We start from the raw sequence: 19680 nt of genomic DNA on the forward strand, positions 1-19680 counted from the left end.
GGGCGATGGCTCACCCCCAAGCACGTCCCCAGCCTGAGGCCCTGAGCCTGCGGTGTCCACTCCCTGCGCCCGACAGCTGTAGGGGGTTGCAGGCGAGGAGGCTGAGCTCCCCAAGATTTGGGGGCTGCCCGAGGCCCCTCGGTGGGAGAACGGAGAGCCTGGAGCCCCCCTGATGCCTGAGCCACAGGGAGGACTCCCGTGGAGGGGACGAGGGTCCCCAAGGCAGTGACGGGCCACTCCATCCACGACAGGCGCTTCCATCACTCGCTCACGGACCACAGCCGCTGGATTCGAGAGCGCAGCCACGAGTCCTACTCCAAGAATTACTCGGTCGTCTTCCCCCACGACGAGCCCCTGGCTGGACGCAACATGAGGACAGACCCCCTGCACGAGGTGCCACTCCCCCCGCGGTGCCTGCTCTGTGCCGGCTGCCGGCGCTCTCGGGGAGCCCTGGGTGTGGGGTGACAGAGTGCATGCAACCCCCCCGCCCACCAGCTGCAAGGCAGGTGTTGGCTCCTTCGCTCCCGGGCACTGCTTGGAGCACAGTGGGGGGTCGTGAGGGCCAGGTGCACCGGCAGGTGTGTGCAGTCGCCCATCAGGAGGGCGGGGCCGGGCAGCGGCGTGCTAAGAAGACGTGCTCCTGCTTGTGGGGCCTGCTTGGGATGTCTTTCCTCCCTGGCAAGCTTCTACTTGTATGATGAAACCCACCGTCAGGTGCCCTTTCCTGGGGCCTGCCCTTGGGCACTCTCCCAGGCCCCTGACAACGCAGGTGCCTTCCCTGTGCTCCCATTACCCGCCCCCCAACCCCCAGTCCATCTCCATCCCCCCTTCCTTGCCCCCATCTTGGGCTGCATGCTTCTCTTACCTGTCTACGAGGACCCTGGCAATGGGGGCTGGGCCCCAGTCACTCTGAGTGCAGAGCCTGACTCTGGGTAGGTGCTCAGGGAATGTTTGTTGACTGGACGGCTGGGGCGGGAGGCAGGTGGGCAGGCGCAGCGAGCAGGTAGCATTTAAGCAGAAGAAGGAGACCCCTTCATCTGGGACTCCAGCGCCTGGACCCCAGAGGGAGCTGGCGTCCATGGCACCTCCCCAGGACAGAGACATCCTTGGCTCCCGGGCTGCCCTGTCCTCCAGCCTGGCCTAGAGGGCCAGCTGGGAATCTTGGGCCCCACGTGGGCTCGGCTTCCCCCAGCCTGTCCCCGGGCCCGCACCGTCCCCGCAGCTCAGCAGCCTCCCAAGGAGCGCAGGGCTGGCTCGATGACTCTCGGGTGGAAGATGGGCTCAGACACGTTGCTCACACGTGCACAGTTCTGCCCGGCGGGGGCTTGGTGGGTGCAGCAGCCCTGCCCCCGGGGAGGAATCTGCATTCACCCACACCTCCACTTCCTCGTCAGCACCCTCCCGGTGACACTTCCCAGCCGTTGACAGCTGACGTGTGTTTTGTTAAATAGAGGAGGCCTGCTGTCCACTTTCCCTCCCAGGAAGGGTGATGCGTCCCTGGTGGAGGTGTCTCCACGCTCACTGGAGGGGAGTGGGTTTTGTGTCCTTGGTTGCCAGCCCCTTGGACGTCCAGGGAGGACGCATCCGGGGGTCACCAGTTAGCATGTGACCTGGAGTGCCCTCCCTCTCGAGGTCGGTGGCCCACGGGGAGGGAGAGACACAGGCCGTCTTGGCCTCTGGCGCCCATCGGTCCTGGCACTTCAATGCCTGGCCAGACTCAGTTTCCGAAGCCCACTCCTCCTGGGTGCTGGACGGGGTTGGCCCCAGGCACAGGGCCCTTCCAAAGCTGAGAGCGGAGATTCTTTTCTTCCCCCCAGGCTAAATTTATTTTCAAAGAAATCTGCCACCATATTACTTTATTGTGTCTGCTATAATTTTTTATTGTGGTAAAGTACACATAACATACAACTTGCCATTTTAACCATTCTAAAATATACAACTCAGGGGGATTAAGTACGTTCACGGAGCTGTGCAACCATCACCACTATCCAGTTCCAGAACGTTTTTGTCACTGCAAGAGGAAACCTCGTACCCATTAAGCAATAACTCCCCATGTCCCCCTTCCCCCAGCCTAGAAAAACTACTGATCTATACCTTCTGTCTCTGTGGATTTGCCTGTTCTGGTCATTTCACATAAATGGAGTTGTACACTATGTGGCCCTTGGTTCCTGGGCTTCTTTTCCTTAGCTTGTTTCTGAGGTTCATCTGTGATGTAACAGGTGTCAGAATGTTCTTCCTTTTTAAGGCTGAATAACATCCCGTCGTATGGATGGACCACACTGGTCATCCATTCGTCAGTTGATGGGCATCTGGGCTGTCCCCGCCTCTGGGTGGTTGTGAACGCGTGTGTGCATAGGCTTGTTTGCGTCCCTGGTGTCATTTCTCCTGGGTGTACACTTAGCTGTGGCATCGCTGGGTCACTGGGTGTCCCAGACTGCTCGGGCTGCCATAACAGACACCACAGGCTGGGGGGCTCAAATTCATCTCTCACAGTTCTGGAGGCTGGGCGGTCAGGATCAAGGTGCCCGCTGACCGGTTCCTGGAGAGGGCCCTCTTTGTTCCTGGCTTCGGGACGGCCGCCTTCCCGCTGTGTCTGCTCCTGGCAGAGGGACAGCCCTGGCGGTTCCTCCTCACCTAATAAGGCTTCGGGCCCCACCCTTAGGACCTCATTTCACCCTAATTCCTTCCTCACAGGCCCCATCTCCAAATACAGTCACACTGGGGGTTAGGGCTTCAGCATAGGAATTTGGGGGTGCAATTCGGTCCATAAGAGAAGGTAATTCTACAGACGGGGGATTCTTGGGGCGGGCAGTGTGGGTGCTGGGAGGGCCGCAGAGTTGGAGTCAGAGCCTGGGCTTGGGTCCTGGTTCCGAGTGCCAGGATCTCTTTGCCCGCTGCCCCCTGCGGTACCGGGTGGCGGATTCTCCCCTCCCTGCCCTGCTCTGCGCGTCCGGCCAGGCCTGAGTGGGCCTCTTCTCCCTCCACAACCAGGAACTCCTCGCACGAGGCTGTGTGTTCCAGGAGCGGCACGGCTGGGAGCGGCCGGGATGGTTCAGCCCCGACGGCGCGGCTCCGGTGAGTAGGCCCCCCGGCACCCAGCGGCCATGCCCCCGGCCCGGCCTGTGCTCGACCCCTGCCCACTGTCCCCCCCATGTCTTCCCCACCTGAGGTGGCCGTGTGTCTCCCTGTCATTAGTGCCGTGGGGCGGGTGAGTCACCTGGCCTTCGGAGAAGCCGAGCCCCGGCCGGTCCGCCTGAGATCGTGGGGTGTCCCCACAGAGATCACTCGCCGCCCACGGTGCCCGGCCTTCCACGGCCCAAATGGGCCAGAGGCCAGGAGAGCTGGCGTTCCACAGAAAAGAGGCTGCGGCCAAGGCTCCCCAGGTTTACGGGAGGAATTAGAGTATCTTCTCGTAACTTTGTTCATATATTTTTGGCAACTGCAACTGTTAATGTTAGTGGGAGGATTTAGCACAAAATTATGCATTCTGTGTGTTAGGTGATGTGATGCTGAGGGGATGCTTTCATACAACCGGGGGGGATAGTATTTGATCCAGATTTGTACAAATTAAAACCCCTTTCCCGTTGCTATGTTTCACCAGTCCCCTTCCTGCGCGACCCATCTCCCATCTCCATAGCAACTACGTCCCAAGGCAAGTTCCAGGGCATGTTCGGTGAGGTGGATGGAGGCCAGAGCTCCTGCTGGCTTCTGCCTCTGCTTCTCTGGGGTCAGCAGCGAGGAGGGGCCTGGGTGGACCCCTCCTTGGGCAGGTCTCTGCAGAGCCCACCGCAGCCAGCCTGGTCTGCCCTGGAAGCCCCCCTCCCCCGGAATCCGTGGGCAAGGCGATGAGACCAGAGCAGGAATCGGGAGCACACCCCTGGTCCCGAGATGGGCAGGCTGTGCAATCGCCACCCGGGAGCCACCCTGGGAGTCCAGGGCACTGGGTGACGAGACGTCCCCAGATCCCTGACCCCTGGCCAGGCTACGGCGGGCTGGGATGTTCCTGCAGGGGGCTCCGGGGTCAGGGAGATGACTTCCTACAGAGATTCCTGTCAGGGCCCCTCCCTGGACACCAGAGGTTGAGCTGGAGGGGGGTGGGGTAGGGGGTGTGCCTGGGGGAGCAAAGAGGCCTGACTCAGTCAGAATCTCACACTCGGCTCTCACCGGTGACAAGAGACTGGGCAGGGCTGGCCGTGCTGGTAGGTGAGAATTGGCGGGCTGTTCACACCTTTCGAGGAGTGACAGCAGAGTTAGGAGGGGTGGGGGAGGAGGAGGGGGAGAAGGAGGAGGGCCTCCGTTAGCAGGAACAGGACCAGGCGTGGGGTGTTGGGTTCTGGGCCTCTCTGAGAGCAGCTGACCGAGTGCAGGAGAAGCCAAGGCAAGTGGCGGCTGAAGGGCCAGCCTGTGGGGCCCACCACCTGGGCTCACGCCGGGCGGTCAGGACTCTCCTGTGACCTGAGGCAAGTTTCAGTCTCTCGGCACCTCCGTTTCCTCATCTGTAGGGAGGATCTCCCTTCCCGGAAGCGCGAGGCCCTTTGCGCAGGGCTTGGCCCCGAGCAGGACCTGGTCCCGGATCACCATGGCAACAGCATCTGGAGCCACCGCTGCGGCCACCCCACCCCCGACTCCCCCTCCCTCTCCCTCCGCAAGCTGATCCCTGGGCCTTATCCCAGCGCCTTGGCGTTGAGTCGGAAGCCCTGGCGTGGCCCCCGAGGTCCCGGTCAACCCGCCTCTGTTTCCCGTTCAGCCCCGTCTCTCGCCATCCCTCCCTACCCGAGCACACCCCATTCCTTCTCCACCCTCCGGGGCCCCAGCGCTCCCCACCGCCGTGGAGATTATGGTGTCACCTGTGCAACGTGGAGGGCATGCCCGAGCCCCGCCTCCACCCCGGCCTCGTCCACAGCGCGTTGCCCCTCGAGAGCGGGGCTCGGAGAGGGCAGGACCAGCTCTGTCCTGTGGACCTCTGTTTCCGCAGGACCCGGCTCAGGGCCGGCCAGGCCGCGGGCACCGGGCCACGCTCTGTGTGGAGGGGGGAGGAGGGGGCGGGACCGGTGACGACCCCTCTTCTGCCCCAGGTGCTCCCTTACGACTACTACGGGGCCTACAGACAGCGGGCGCACGAGGACTACGTCTACGGCAGGCTGCTGGGCCACGAGTACACCTTCGACTTCCCGCCCCACCACGACGTGGTAGGACACCCCATCCCTGCTGGGACAGAAAGGCGGGCGTCCCCGCGGCTGGCCCACTCTGCCGTCTCCCTGCTATCCCCACCCCCATTTTCGGCTGCCTCAGTTTCGTGGAGGAATCGGTGATGTTCTCCTCTGCCCTCCCCTCCCTCCGTCCGTACCAAGACTTTGCCAGCGGTGAGGCCGGCTCAAGGCGCGGAGCTGGAGCCAGGCCTGGGTCTGGCTGTGTGGCCTTGGGCCAGGGCTTCACCTCTCTGAGCCTCTTGGAGCTGCTCCGAGGCCTGGGTGTGACTTTGTGGGTGGCGAGCCCCTCCTTCCCGGGTCCAGGGCAGAGCAGATGCAGCACAAGTAGGTCCAAGATGGGCCCCCCAGGGGACGAGCAGAGGAGACCCCAGCTGGGGGAGGGCCCGTGGTCTGGGGCCTGCTCGCCGCCCCTCTTGCTCCAGAGGTGGGCAGGTGAGGCCACTCAGGTGCCTCCTGGCGGCTCCTGGCCCCTTCCTTCCGTGCCCGGCTCCCTATTTCTGTTGGGGTTGAGGTGAGTGCCTCTGAGTCTGCACCACACAGGGAAGTTCTCACAGGCAGCTTCTGCAGAAAAGACTACGCCAGCTTCCCCTCTGAGCCGCCCAGCTGTTTTGGTACCGAGCAGAACGTGTCCCTGTGCGCGTGGCCGACTGGGGAGGGAGCGAAGTCCCTTCAGTATCTGTGTGAGGGTGGGCCAAGGCCTCAGCCTGGGGGTCCCCAGGGATGGGTGGCCTGGGAAGCTTCCTGGGCGTGGGACCCCTGCTTAGAAGCAAAGCTCTGCTGTTGCTGCCTGGAAACTCTTAATACATTTTGAACAGGCCTGCATTTTTATGGTGTACCAGTTCTGCACCCGGTCCTGAAGGGAAGGAAGCACGAGGGAAGGAAGCACGCTTTCCTCCAAAGTTTGCTCTAGTAAAGGCATTGGAGGAGGGGGCTTCTGAAATGGAAAGGGAGGCATGTGCGTCTGAAAGCCCAGGAGTCCCTGGGGGCTGCCTCTCCGGGGAGCAAACGGGGATCCGTCTGGCACCTCCGCACCGCGGCTTCCAAGGCCTGCAGGATGATCAGGCCCTTGAGGATGTGGGCGCTGGGAGGGGATGCCAGCTTGGCTTCGTGGCTGCATCCCACCCGCGCAAAGGCACCTCGACAGTCCCAAAGCATGAAACATGCACTTGTTCTCAGCCTTGGCAACTTCCCCAGCCTGGCTAGACGAGAGTCAGCCCAGGAAGCTGTTTCGGGGTTTGATCTGCAGCCCCAGCAGTGTAAGCGAGGGTACCACATGGCTGATGGGTGAAGGGAGCTCCATAAAGAGTAGTGGTGTCTGGAGAGGGGAGAGGAGCAGCCTCTGGGGCTCAGGAGCGGCGCAGACCCCATGGGGTGCCGTGTAACAACCAGCCCTCCCGGGGGGAAGCCTGATCCCCGGCGCTGGCCAGTTCCCCCTGTATAAATACCCTCACCATCGGCTCCCTCCCACCCACCCACGTGGCATCACTGAACGCAGAGCAGGGAAAGATGCGCACAGTGGCTTCTCGGGGTCGGGGCACTACGAGACAGACCCAGGTGATGAATAGCTCATCATTTCCACCTGTGTAAACTTGAGTGGACCACGTACTGCCCCTGGGCCCCAGAGGGCACCTGGCTATGAGGCTGCTAATCATAGTTGCTCCCAGGCAGTGGTGTCTGTGCCACAGGGCGGGAGGAGATGGCGTGGGCTCTTCACACACCGTAAATGCTCCCTAAGTGGCAGCTTTGCTGTTATAATTTTTTTTTCCAGTAAGAGCAATGGGATTGGCACATCTGCTCAGCGATGGGGTGAGGGGTTTAGGGCAAAGATGGAGTGACATTGCAAGGGAAGACCAAGCAGAAAAAACAGATGGATAGCAGAAAACCTTGAGAGTGGAGCCAAGCGTTTGCATACTGTATGGAGGGAAATAATGAGAGATGTTGACTTGTTTTTTTTTTTGGTTCTTTTGTTTTAAAAAAAACAGCTTTATTGAGATATATTCACATACCATACCACCCAACCACTTAAAATGTACAATGCTTTTAGTATATTCAGAGGGTTCTGCAACCATCACTGCAATCTAATTTTAGAACCCTTTTATCTCCCCACCAAGGACACCCTATACCCATTAGCCCATTTTCTCACCGCATCCCCACCTTCCGGCAGCCACTAATCTACTTTCTGTCTGTGTAGCTTTACCTCATCTGGACATTTCACGTAATGGACTCGTACAATGGTGGTCTTTTGTGACTGGCTTCTTTCACTTAGCATAATGTTTTCGAGGACCATCCATGTTTTAGGAAGTCGTCAGTACTTCATTACTTCTTATTCTGAACAATATTCCATTACATGCATACACTCCTTTTTATTTATCCATTTATCTGTTGAAGGACATTTGCGTTGTTAGACTTTTGGGCTATTATGAATAATGCTGCTCTGAAAATGTGTGTGCAAGTTTTTAGACAGATGTTTTCATTTCTCACGGGTAAATATCTAGGAGTGGGATTGCTGGGCCATGTGGTAGCTCCACGTTTCATGTACTGAAGATCTGCAAAGGCTTTTCCAAAGTGGCTGCACCATTTCACACCTCCACCCGCGGCGGACGAGGTTCTTATTTCTCCATCCTCGTGAGCACGTGTAGTTCTCTTTTTGACTCTAGCCATCCGGGTGGGTGTGAAGTGGTATCTCAAAGATCTGAGTTGCATTTCCCTACTGACTAATGGCGCTGAACATCTTTTCATGTGCTTATTTAGCCATTTGTTTATCTTCTTTGGAGAAATGTCTATCCAGATATTTTGCTCATTTTAAAAATGAGTTATTTGTCTTTTTATTGAGTTATAAGAATTCTCCGTACATTCTGGATACAAGTCCCTTATCAGATTTATGAGTTGTAAACATTTTCTCCCCTTCTGTGGGTTGTCTTTTCACTTTTTAAATGATATCGTTGGCAGTACAAAAGTTCTTAATTTTGATGAAGTACAGCTTATGTATTTTTTCTTTTGTCCCTTGTGTTTTTAGTGTCATATTTAAGAAGGCATTTCCTAACCCAGGTCACAATGAGTTACTCTTCTGTTTTCTTCTCAGAATGGTATAGTTTTAGGTCTTGTACTTAGGTCTGTGGTTCATTCTGATGAAGCTTTGTGTGTGACGTGAGGAAGGGGTCCAACTTCGTGCTTTTGCAGGTGTCTATTCAGGTGTTCCAGCACCATTTGTTGAAGATTATTCTTTTCCCCATAGAATTGCCTTGGCATCCTTGTGAAAAATCAACTGACCATAAACGTCAGGGTTTATTTCTGGACTCTCAATTCTATTCCATTGATCTATATTTCTATCCTTATGCTATACCACGCTGTCTTGAGTACATTAGCTTTGTAGTAATTTTCAAAATCAGGAAGTGAGACTCCTCTAGCTTTGTTCTTCTTTTTCAAGATTGTTTTGAATATTCTGGGTGCCTTGCATTTCTGTATGAATTTTAGAATCAGTTTGTCAACTTCCGCCAAGAAACCAGCTGAGATTTCGGTAGACTCTGTCTAATCGGTAGATCGAATTTGGGGGGTACAGTCATCTTAGCAATAGTGAGTCTTCATTTCGTAAACATGAGAGGCCTTTCCATTTATTTAGGTCTTTAATTTCTTTCAAAGGTATTTTCTAGTTTTTAGAGTACAAGTTTGCGCTTCTTTTGTTAAATTTACGTGTAAGCATTTAAAAATTCTTTTTGATGATGTAAATGGAATTATTTTCTTAATTTCATCGATTGTTCATGGCTAGTGTATAGAAATACAAAAATGTTTTGTTTGTTGTATATTGACCCTATATCCTGCAACCTTCTTGAACTATTTTATTAGTCGTAATAGTTTTTCAGTGGGTTCCTTAGGATTTTCTGTATGTAAGATCACGTCATCTGCAAATAGAGATAATTTTACTTCTCCTTTTCCAGTCTGGATGCCTTTTATTTTTTCTTGCCTAATTGCTCTGGCCTGGACCTCCAGTACAATGTTGAGTAGAAGTAGCAGAGTGGATAGCCCCATCTTGTTCCTGATCTTAGCATGGGACATTTAGTCTCTCACCGTTAAGTATGGCAGCTGTGGGATTTTGTTCATGCCCTTTATCAGGTTGAGGAATTTCCCTTTTCGTCCTAGTTTACTTGGAGTTTTTATCATGAACAAGTGTTGGATTTTGTCAAATACTCTTTCTGCATCTATTGAGATGATCATTTGGTTTTTGTTCTTTATCCCGTTAATATGGTACATTACATCAATTGATTTTGGGATGGTAAACCAGCCTCCCATTCCTGGGATAATCCCACTTGATCGTGGTGTGTAATCCTTTTTATATGTTGTTGGATTTAGCTTGCTAGTATTTTGTTGAGGTTTTTGTATCTGTATTAATGAAGGATATTGGTCTGTAGTTTTCTTATGAGGTCTTTGGTTTTGGCATCAGGGGTAATGCCGGCCTCATGGGAAGAGTTTGTGAAGAATTGGTATTAATTCTTTTTTGAATGCTTGGTAAAATACACTAGTGAAGCCATCTGGACCTGGGCTTTTCTTTGTGGGGAGTTTTAAATGACTAATTAAGTCTCTTTTTTATTATAGATCGATTCAGACTATTTCCCCTTCTGTCGGTTTCAGTAATCTGTGTCTTTCTAGGAATTTCCATTTCACGTCTAATTTGTTGGTGGACAGCTGCTCATAGTATTCCTTATAATCCTTTTCTATAAATTGGTTAGTGATGACCCCCTTTCAGTCCTGATTTCAGTACTTCGAGTCTTCTCTGTTTTTTCTTGGTCAGTCTAGTTAGTGATTTGCCAATTTTGTTGATCTTTTCAAAGAAACAATTTTCAATTTTGCTGATTTTCTCTATTTTTCTAGATTTCATTTATTTCCTTTCTAATCTTTATTATTTCTTTCCTTCTGCCTGCCTTGCCTTCTGCCTGCTTTGGGTTTAATTTGCTCTCCTTTTCTAGTTTCTCAAAGTGGAGAGTTAGGTTACTGACTGGAGAGCATCTCCAGGTGTAAAACTTCCGTGAGCACAGCACTAGCTTCATACCATCAGTCTGCATATGTTGTGTTTTCATGTTCATTCATCTCCAAGTGTTTTCTAATTCCCTTTTTCTTTGATCCGTTGGTTATTTAGGACTGCGTTGTCTAATTTCACTTATTTGTGAATTTCCCAATTTTTCTTCTGCTACTGATTTCTAATTTGATTCCACTGTGGTCAAAGAACATGTTTTGTGTGATTTTAACCTGTTTGAATTTACTGTCTTGTTTTATGGCTTCTGGTCTACCCTGGAGAGTGTCCCCTGTGCTTGAAAAGGATGGTCACCATGTGTTCCTAGCTGGAGGGGAGGAAGGCAGGAGGGGCTCTCGGAGCAGGAGGGCAGCCAAGGGCCCAATGCCCCAGGGTCTTGGGGAAGAGGCAGCTCCCAGAACCCACACAGCACCCCACCTCTGGAATTTTTCAGATCAAGAAGGAGTGTCTGGCCTGCAGAGGGGCTGCTGCTGTGTTTGACATGTCCTACTTCGGGAAGTTCTACCTGGTGGGCCTGGACGCGAGGAAGGCTGCCGACTGGCTCTTCTCGGCGGATGTCAGCCGGCCCCCAGGTACGGAGCCCAGGTGGGCCACGCTTTCCCACTTCAGTGCAGCCCCGGGCACTGAGAGGAGACAGCCAGCTGACCCTGTCCTCTCTGGGCTCATCTGGCTCGTGGCTCCGCCCCTGGGCCTGGCCCTGGGTCCCCGTGTCCAGACCCCTCTGCCCTCCTCGCCGAGCCCCAGGCCCTAGGCCCCCTCCACCTTCCTCCCTCCCTCTACCCTCTGTCTCCTCCTCCATCCTCCCCCCAGCCCCCGCCTCCGCCCCCGCGTTTACTTTTTTCCAGACAGGATTCCAGGCAGCAAGTCCTCAGAACAGTCTCCTGGGGTTGGGGAACCTGTCCACTTCCCCCCTAAGAATGCTCTCCCCAAATAGGGTTTCTAGAATTAAACAAAAACACAGGGTGTTCAGTTACATTTGAATTCTAAATAAAGAATGAATAATTTCTTAGTGTAAGCATGTCCCATGCAATATTTGGGATATTCCTCTCCTTTTTTATCACGCATCCCTCTACCATCTTGCCCACCCATCCACCCAACCCCAAACTCACCCAGCCCCATCGGTATTAGTTCCCTAGAGCTGCTGTAACAAAGTACCACAAACTGAGTGGCTTTAAACAACCTAAATGTGTTGTCTTACTAGTCTGGGGCTGGAAGTTCGAAATCAGGGCCGTGATCCCAAGAACGAAGAATCCCTCCTTGCCCCTCCTGGCTTCTGGCCGTGGCCACCAATCCATGGCTTTCAACCACGTTGCTCCAATCTCTGCCTCTGAGTCACACGGCCTTCTCCCTGCGTTTTCTTCTTCTTTTAAGGACACCAGTCATGTTGGATTAGGGCCCACTCTGATGACCTCTGATCATCCTAGCATGATCCCATCTGCAAAGACCCTATTTCCAAATAAGGTCCATTCACAGGGACTGAGGGTTAGGACTTCAACATACCATTCTGGGGGACACAGTTCAAACCCATTACACCATTTATCCAGCCAACCCACCTGCCCACCCCCTCACATGTACCTGCTACTCACCTCCCCTTAATTCCCCCCCTCGTCCCATTCATCGTGCCAACACCCTTCCACCCACCCACCCATCCCCTCCTTCCCTCCATCCTTTCCCCCCACCCTCTCCCCACCTCCGCATTCTCTCATCCATCCATCCATCAACTTCCTTTCGCATATTCATTTATTCATCAGACATTCAAGGAGCTTCTGCTATGCCAGGCATGGTGCTCGGAGCACCCAATGAATGAGATATAAATCCTGCCCTTAAAGACGTCCCAGCGTGGGGCTGGGCTGGGTGGGAGGGATGGATTGGGAGGAGTCACCTTCGAGGCATTTCTAGAAGAAAGAAGCCTCCCTCCTGATCCTTCCTCCTCTGGGGATGGCAATGCTGGGTGACCTGCCCATCCCTCTCTGGGTCATTCAGTCGTGGCGGCGTCACTGAGATGAGGGGCCTTTCAAGGTTGCCCCCCTAGGGCATCCGGCCAAGGGTTACCCTGAGCTGAGGGGCCGCCCTGCTAAGTGGCTCCCACATTCTGGGGTCTTCGTCCCTTCCGCAGGCTCCACGGTGTACACCTGCATGCTGAACCACCGCGGGGGCACCGAGAGTGACCTGACCGTCAGCCGCCTTGCTCCCAGCCCCCAGACCTCCCCGCTGGCCCCTGCCTTTGAAGGTAAGAGATGCCTCGAGGATCCAGCAGTGCCCTGAACGCAGCCCCGCTGGGTGAGGTGGCCGCCCACGCAGGATGGACGGGGAAGGGCGGCCGAGGCTGCTCTGGAACCACGTGTGTGCCCGCCGCGGTCAGGGCCTGGGAGATCAGAGGTCTCGCTTCAGGCTGAACACAGCCTTTGTACACAGCCTTTGTTCAGGCAGCGATGCTGGGCTTCCAGTGCTCAGCGATCACGCCTTTGAACCTGCCCGTCCCGCGGGGTTTCGGAGTGGCCACAGCGCGTGCGTGCTCAGCTCACCTGCCAGGAACAGAGTGAGCCGAGGATAAGGCCATGCCTCCCTCGTGGAGAAGTTAGCTCCTTTCTGACACCAGCATCTACGCTGAATTGGCTTTCTCGGTTCCCATGTAACTCCCAGTCTCAGACTGGGGCAGGTCCTTAGAAGATATCCAGCTCTGTGCCCAAGCTGACACCCACACTGCCCTCTGCAGGCCCTCTGCTTCTGCTTGCATGCCTCTTGTGACGGGGAGCTCATTACCCATATTCCTTGTTTGCACAGGTCTGACTGTGCTGAGCCAGATCTTCCCCCATCACTTCAACTCCCCGACCCACCCCTTGGTTCGCATGGGAGCAGTCGAATCTTTAGTGCTGCAGCCTGTCTCTGTCAGGGAAGAATAGCGATGGCTAAGCTTCACAGAGCGTGGGAAGCATCCCCTTTCTCCAAGAAGGGGCCCCCTTGCCACCTCTGGGACACTGGATTTGCAGGGGAGAAAGGATTCAGCTGTGCTGCTCTCCGTGCGGCTGCACTGTACCGTCGGGGGAAGGGTCACTGTCGGCCCGTTCAGGAAACCTGGCGACCCCAGCTCCGGGCCTGGCTCAGTGCTGCTGGCCATTTAGTTGCGTGGGACTCAGTCACGGGAGAGGGGGGTGAGGTCCGGCCTGGGCACTGGGAGAGGGAGGTGCAGGAAAAGCCCGATAGAACACTGGGTGGGATTGTGAGGGGGTGGGAAAGAGCGAGGATTATGGGAGGCCATGGGAAGCAGGTGAGCCAGGATGAGGAAGGTTTCCTGGGGGAGGTGATGTCTGGCCTGAGCCTCGAAGGATGGATAGGAGCCACCTGCTAGAAGGGTGTGGAGGGAAGAACGCCTGAGTTGCCTGTGAGGAGCTGGGCGGAGAGGGGCATTTTGACAAGGGCCGCTGGAAACTTTGTTTGGCCTTCACCCCCCAGGAGAGGGGAGGCCCGGCCCAGCCACAGCTGCCATCCTTAGACAGCGAGTCTAGCTGGGGAGACAGAACAGAGGGACCCCGGTGAGTGTGCAGGTCCCTGAAATCCTGGCTCTGCCACTGCCTGGCTCGGGGCCCACCTCTCTGAGCCTCAGTTTCCCCATCTGTGAAGTGGAGACAGATGACCCAGCTCCCTGAGCTGCTGCAGGGAGTTGAGCGAGAGTCTGGAGGTGCCAGGAGGGCTGGGGAGCAGCCTCCCTGAGCTTGTTTCCCCACCTGGAAACTAGTCCCCATCACAAGGGGGAGTTGTCACCAGGGCTCTGTAAGCTGAGCCACGGCCCAACGGGGCAGCTTCTTGCGCCCTTCCCGATAATTCTGGTGGATTCCTGGCCCTGGAGGAGCTCTCGCCTGCCGGGGCGGGAAGAGTGGGCTCTGAGACGAGGGGAAGGGGAGGTGCTAATGGACCCCAGAGATGTTTCTCCTGGACTCTGGGGGCGTCTGCCTCGAGTTAAACGGCCGCCTGGTGGGGAGCTTTGCCCTTGGTGGGTTCGTGACCTGCCAGGGCACGCGCGGATGACAAGGAAGTCACAGTGGTCTGTGGAGCGTGCTAAAGGTCCCGGCTTCACCGCTAAGCACAGAAAACCGACGTAGGGACCTTGTATTTTCAGCCTTAAAAAAGCGGTACTGTTCCTGCTTTGAACATGCATGTCCATTCAGTACGCGTGTTTATACCTGTTAGGTCAGATCACCATTAAGACAAGAGGATGTGCGTTTCACACGTGATCAAGGCTGTGTATAAAGCAGCTGTTCATCTTAAATGTGATTTTGAACAGTATTTTATATCACAAAAGGAATACATACCTGTAGGAAACATTTGGACAATACTGAAAAGTACAAAATAAAGTCTGCAGCTCCTGGCCCGAGCCAGAGCCCTGGAGCCTGCCCTCTGACCGCCCCCCCTGCCATGCCCGCCTTGTGGGCTGGACCTGGACCTGGGCTGACCGCTGGCCTCAGGACCTGGCACTTCGGGATGTTTTTCATGAGAGACAGCTGCCCAGAGGAGGCCAGGCCCAGCAGCTGCCGTCTGTCTGGAACCAGGTGGCTTCAGTTAACGCTCATGTCCCCCTGGGAGGGGCCTCGGGATGGCTGTAGACGGGCGGGGCCACGCGGGGGCCACGGAGCGTGTTGCGGGCGCCGGGGTAGAGGATGCTGCTGGAGATCTATCCTTAGAGGTGTTCTCAGTCCAGCGTCCCAGGAGCCCCCAGCCCAGGTAGCAGGGGATCCTTTCGGGGGTCAGCTCGTTTGTTTGGCCTTTGAGTTGGGTCTGGATAGACAGGCAGGACTGAGGGCGCAGATGGGCACACAGAACGTGGGGTGACGAGGTCAGGGATGTTCCAGAGGTCACCTGGACGGGGCGGGAGGACGACCGGGGCTCTGGCTGGGGTCTCCACTTGGGGGGTTGATGGCAAAGCCAGGGGCTCTTCTGCTCTTCCCCCGGCTGCTGCTGGCGGAACCCCGGCTTGGAGGGGGCGAAGGGTTCCCAGCTTCAAGCTTCCAGGTGGGGTGGCCTGGCCAGTCCCAGCTCCAGGACCTTCCATCAGAGCCCAGCCAGCGAGTGCTTCTGGGGAGGGAGCAGAGGCCCCAGGGCCCCCCCACCCCGTCCCCTGTCCCCGTCCGGGCTCTGCTACGAGCTTCACGCTCCCCTGCCGGAGAAGCAAAGTGGGGTGTGTCTCTTTTTCAATTATAGTAGGTGGCCGCACCTATGGTCACAACGACGTGCTGTTCCACTGCTGTGGAAGCCTCGGGGAGTGGGGGCCAGTGTGCGGAAGGGCGTCTAGGCAGGATTCTCCAGACTCTGGAGCCTCCCCGAGAGCTGCTTGCCCCCCTCCCACGGGGAACGCCAACTCTGCACAGAGTGGGCTGGGGGCTGGTGCCAGGCCTGCCCCCGGCGGGGCCCGGAGTGAATGGCGCTGAAAGCTGAGAGGAGCAGCCCTTGGGCGGGACCGGACCCCCGGGGAGGGAGGTGAGTGTCCCAGCGAGTAACCTTCCCGGTTCCTGGTTCCTCAGCCCCAAGCTGGGCTCCTGGTGCCGCCATAGCTCCTTCAATCCCCCCAGCAGCCTTGTGAGGGGGGTTCTGGCCTCATTCTCATTGTACAGATGCAGAAACTGAGGCTGGAAGTCAGGGATTCACTGGGTACCTTCACTCTGAGATGGGGGAGCCCTGCTGGAAGGAAGGAAGGAAGGGAGGGAACCGGATGGGGAGAAAGGCGCATAGAAAATGGAGAGGAACGAAGCCACTTCCAGGCCTGCCACCTCCACCAGGTCACGGGGGGAGTAGTCAGTGAGAGCCCGCCCGCCCAGGGCACACACGGTGGCTGAATCTCACAGCGTCCCTGCGGATGAGGTGCATTCACCCCAAATTGCAGATGACATTTTGGAGGCTCAGGCAGGCTGCATGAGGGGTCCAGGGCCACACAGCTGTCTGAGGTCACAGCCCCCCGGGGCAGTGGCTCTCCCAGGACGCTGGGCCAAGGTGGGCTCCCCTCCACTCAGCAGTACCCGGGTGGCAGTGTGGCCCAGTGAATGCTCCACAGGCCGTGGACTCAGAGCTGGACAGAGGCCAATCTTCTCACACCGTGTGACCTCTCTGAACCTCAGTCTCCTCTTCTGAAACCCGAGGGTGGTGACGAGGGTCAGTCTCCTGGGAAGGGTCAACGGTGTATTGCCTGTAAAGCCCCGGCTCAGCACCAGCCCCCATATGGCCATGGCAGGGATCCTAGAGACCGGGGGGCCATGGGAATATGAGGAGAAACGGGAGCTGGTGAGGTCGTTGAGGCTAAGAGAAGGAAAGACACCTGTCCAAGCTCACCCAGCGCTGGTGGCTGAGGTGGGACGCACAATCTCCCCACGGCGTGGTGGCGTTGGGAGCTCTTACGCGTTCTTGGATCACAGACCCCTTGAGAAGTGGGAGAAAGCCTCAGACTCTCCCAGAAAATGCTCCCTTGGCACGTGCAGCCCTCAGGGGGTCCCGCACCCAGCCCCCTCCTCCCCACATGTCATCCTGCGGGTGATGAGAACCCAGGGTCCCTCGGGAGTGTCCCCATCGCTTGGGCCTTGGTCGTTCACTTTCAAGGAAAGAGCGTTTGTTTTCTCCACGGAGGCCTCGGGCCGCCCCCTCTGCCCCGTCTCCTCCGTCCTGCAGTCCTGGGCTGAGTCCCGTGCTCCTCCTCCAGGAGACGGCTACTACCTGGCCGTGGGCGGGGCTGTGGCCCAGCACAACTGGTCCCACATCACCACGGTGCTGCAGGACGGGAAGTTCCGGTGCCAGCTCGTCGACAGCTCCGAGGACCTGGGCCTGGTCAGCGTCCAGGGCCCAGCCAGGTGAGGAGAGGACGGGGAGCCACGCACCTGGGCGCACCTGGGTACACCTGGGGCCTGCGCCCTCGTCCCTCTATCTGGGGCCCGGGGCAGAACCACTTACTGCTTCAGAATGGGACACTGTGGTCAGTAAGCTCAACGTGCCAGCGACCTCAGAGAGGCCACACGAGAAAGATGCTTTTCGAAGCACTAGACTACAGAAAAGCCCTTAATAAAAGACTCAGACTGAACCTTACTGTGAATCAGTATGTGAGAATTCAGTGGTCACGGAAGGGCCAGCGAGGGCGTCTCTGGACAGCTGATACAGACTAAGAATCATGTACGCCATCTCTAAGTGGGCAGGGCCAGACTGGGGTTCCACGTGCTACCTGGGCTCAGAATAATGCTCTACACCAAGAGGTCGCCTGTTCCTCCCTAAACACCTCCAATGACTAGGTCTACAGATGATCATTCACTCCTTAATTCATTCTATGAGCGTTTACTGAGCTGTGTTCCCACCCGTGAGGAATCAGCTCCTGGAAAGCCCTCGGATTCTAGCTTGTGCGTGGAGCCACAGGACGGTCTTAGGCAAAGGGGCACCTGAGCAGCTGTGCACGTTGGAAAGATCCCTCTGGCTGGGCTTCGGAGAGGGGACTGGGGGATGGGCATAAGAGGGGAAGCACAGCGTGTTAACATCGACCAATCAGGTGCCTGGGATGTGCCAACATCCCCTCCAATCCTGATCATAGCCTTTGAGGTGGTTAGAAGTATGTTTATTCTTATTGGTGAAGAAGAGAGGATGGGGCACCTCCATCCAGGTTATCCCAAAGCTGACGCTTAGACGAAGCACGGCCGTGTCCATGGGACATCCCTGTCAGCCCAGGGTCATGCCAGGATCCCCAGCCAGTGCACTCAGACCCCGCCACAGGGTCCATTTTCCCTGGTTCTTTGGAGCTGACCAAGCCTGCAGCACCCCAGCTGGGTCCTGGACTGGCGGACCTCCCGTCCCGGGAGGAGTTGCAGCTGGCTCTGCGTGTGCACCATCTCGCACAGAGGCACACGGCAGACACGTGGTACATGCTCTCTGAATCACGGCTGGTTGTGTACCTTAACCATCAAGTGTTGGACTTCAGGCTTCTCATGAAAACCAATGTTTATCAGGGGGCCCTTGGAGGGGACACTGCGGGAAATGAGGGGTCAAGGCTTGGAGCTCTCTGAAGCGACAGTGTTTCAGGCAGAGGAGGCAGCAGATGCAAAGGCCCTGTGGCAGGAGGAAAAGCAGTGAGGCCAGGGCCATAGGAGACGTGCTCAGAGGGCAATGGAGGCGAGAGCCTGCAGGTGCAGAGGCTGCTCCTCCAGGAGAGGGAACTGAGCAGAAGAAGGGCTTTAACGGCGTCTCCGATTCTGGGCCAGGGGGTAGGAGGCCGGCAGGTGTGAGGAGCCTCAAGGGCCAGGTGAAGCAGGGATTCTGAGCAGGGAGTGATGAGCCGTGTCCAGGTGGTCAGTGGGTCCAGTGCGTGGGGTTCCTCTCCCCAGGTGAGCCCGACCTCCGCACCAGGTGGTCAATGGGTCCAGTGCGTGGGGTTCCTCTCCCCAGGTGAGCCCGACCTCCGCACCTCTGGGCTGAATGGGGGTGGGCGTCCTGGCCTTCTGAGCTCAAGGCCATCCTCGGAAGCCTCAGCTTCATTGCCACTGCGACCTTGGACAGGGAGTGGGCTATTTTTGGTTTGGTGGTGGGGGTGAGTGGGCAGGGGAGGGAGGGGGTACCAGACAGACAGATCAAGGTGTGGCCCCGGGGGGACAGGCCAGCCTCTTCCAGCCTCATTAGAAGCTGCTCAAGGAGGGTGGCAAGTGATGGCTGCCAGGGCAGGAAGACAAGCTCTCCTCCTCCTGGTAACTTCTTAACTTTCTCCCCCAAATTGTCCTCGCTCTTTCAAAAATAACCCAAAGATTCTTGTATGAATAATAATGTTACCAGCACCGCTGATAAGGGCTAAACTTTCTGAGTTGTTATGTGGAAAGCATTCGGCATGGCGCCATGGGAGATGCTGTATGACCTGCTGACCAATAGAACTTTCTGGAAACATTCCATAATTGGTGGATCCAGTACAGTAGCCACTAAGCTGTATGTGGCCATCGAGGCCTTGAAATGTGGCAGTGAGACAGAATTTTTTACCTTAATTAACTTAAGCTCAAGAGGCCACACGTGACTGGGGAGACACGGCGGGGTACAGTGATCACCGCTGTAGTTGTTAATGCCACAGCGCTTGGCTTGTGCTTTCTGGCGGATGCCCCCCCACCGACAAGGGTCCCGTGAGGTGGCATCGCTGTCCTCATGGAGCGGACGAGGGGACCGAGGCGAGGTTGGGGTGGGAGTGAGCGAAGGAAGCAGGACCTGAACCTGGTCTCTGACCGGAGCCAGTGCCCTCCAGGGCCACCTGCTGCCCCCTGGCAGAGGGACAGCCTCCTGCACCCCGGCCCGTGCTTGGCAGACCTGCCTGCCCAGCTTGGTGCCCAAGCTGGGGTACCCCTGGCACTGCTAAGGCCACGCTGGCCCCGGGTGGCAGCTCCAGCCTCCTTCCTCCTTCCCCTGCTGGGAAGACCAGGCAGCGGCCCTGGCCCCATCCGCCCAGGGCCG

General features: G+C 56.5%; 1 protein-coding gene across 8 annotated transcripts in view; it reads left to right on the forward strand.

Annotated features, from left to right (window-relative positions):
- SARDH (sarcosine dehydrogenase) overlaps nt 1-19680 on the forward strand; it is a 64018-nt gene that overhangs the window by 23382 nt on the left and 20956 nt on the right. For all 8 annotated transcript variants that reach the window (XM_059925975.1, XM_059925976.1, XM_059925983.1 and 5 more), the window contains 6 exons: nt 252-393; nt 2992-3075; nt 5076-5189; nt 10670-10808; nt 12353-12466; nt 16919-17066. In XM_059925975.1, coding sequence (XP_059781958.1) covers nt 252-393; nt 2992-3075; nt 5076-5189; nt 10670-10808; nt 12353-12466; nt 16919-17066 — 741 coding nt within the window. The remainder of the gene's footprint in view (nt 1-251; nt 394-2991; nt 3076-5075; nt 5190-10669; nt 10809-12352; nt 12467-16918; nt 17067-19680) is intronic.

The sequence above is a fragment of the Balaenoptera ricei genome, chromosome 6 (genome assembly GCF_028023285.1).
Source record: "Balaenoptera ricei isolate mBalRic1 chromosome 6, mBalRic1.hap2, whole genome shotgun sequence".
NCBI classification, from domain to species: domain Eukaryota; kingdom Metazoa; phylum Chordata; class Mammalia; order Artiodactyla; family Balaenopteridae; genus Balaenoptera; species Balaenoptera ricei.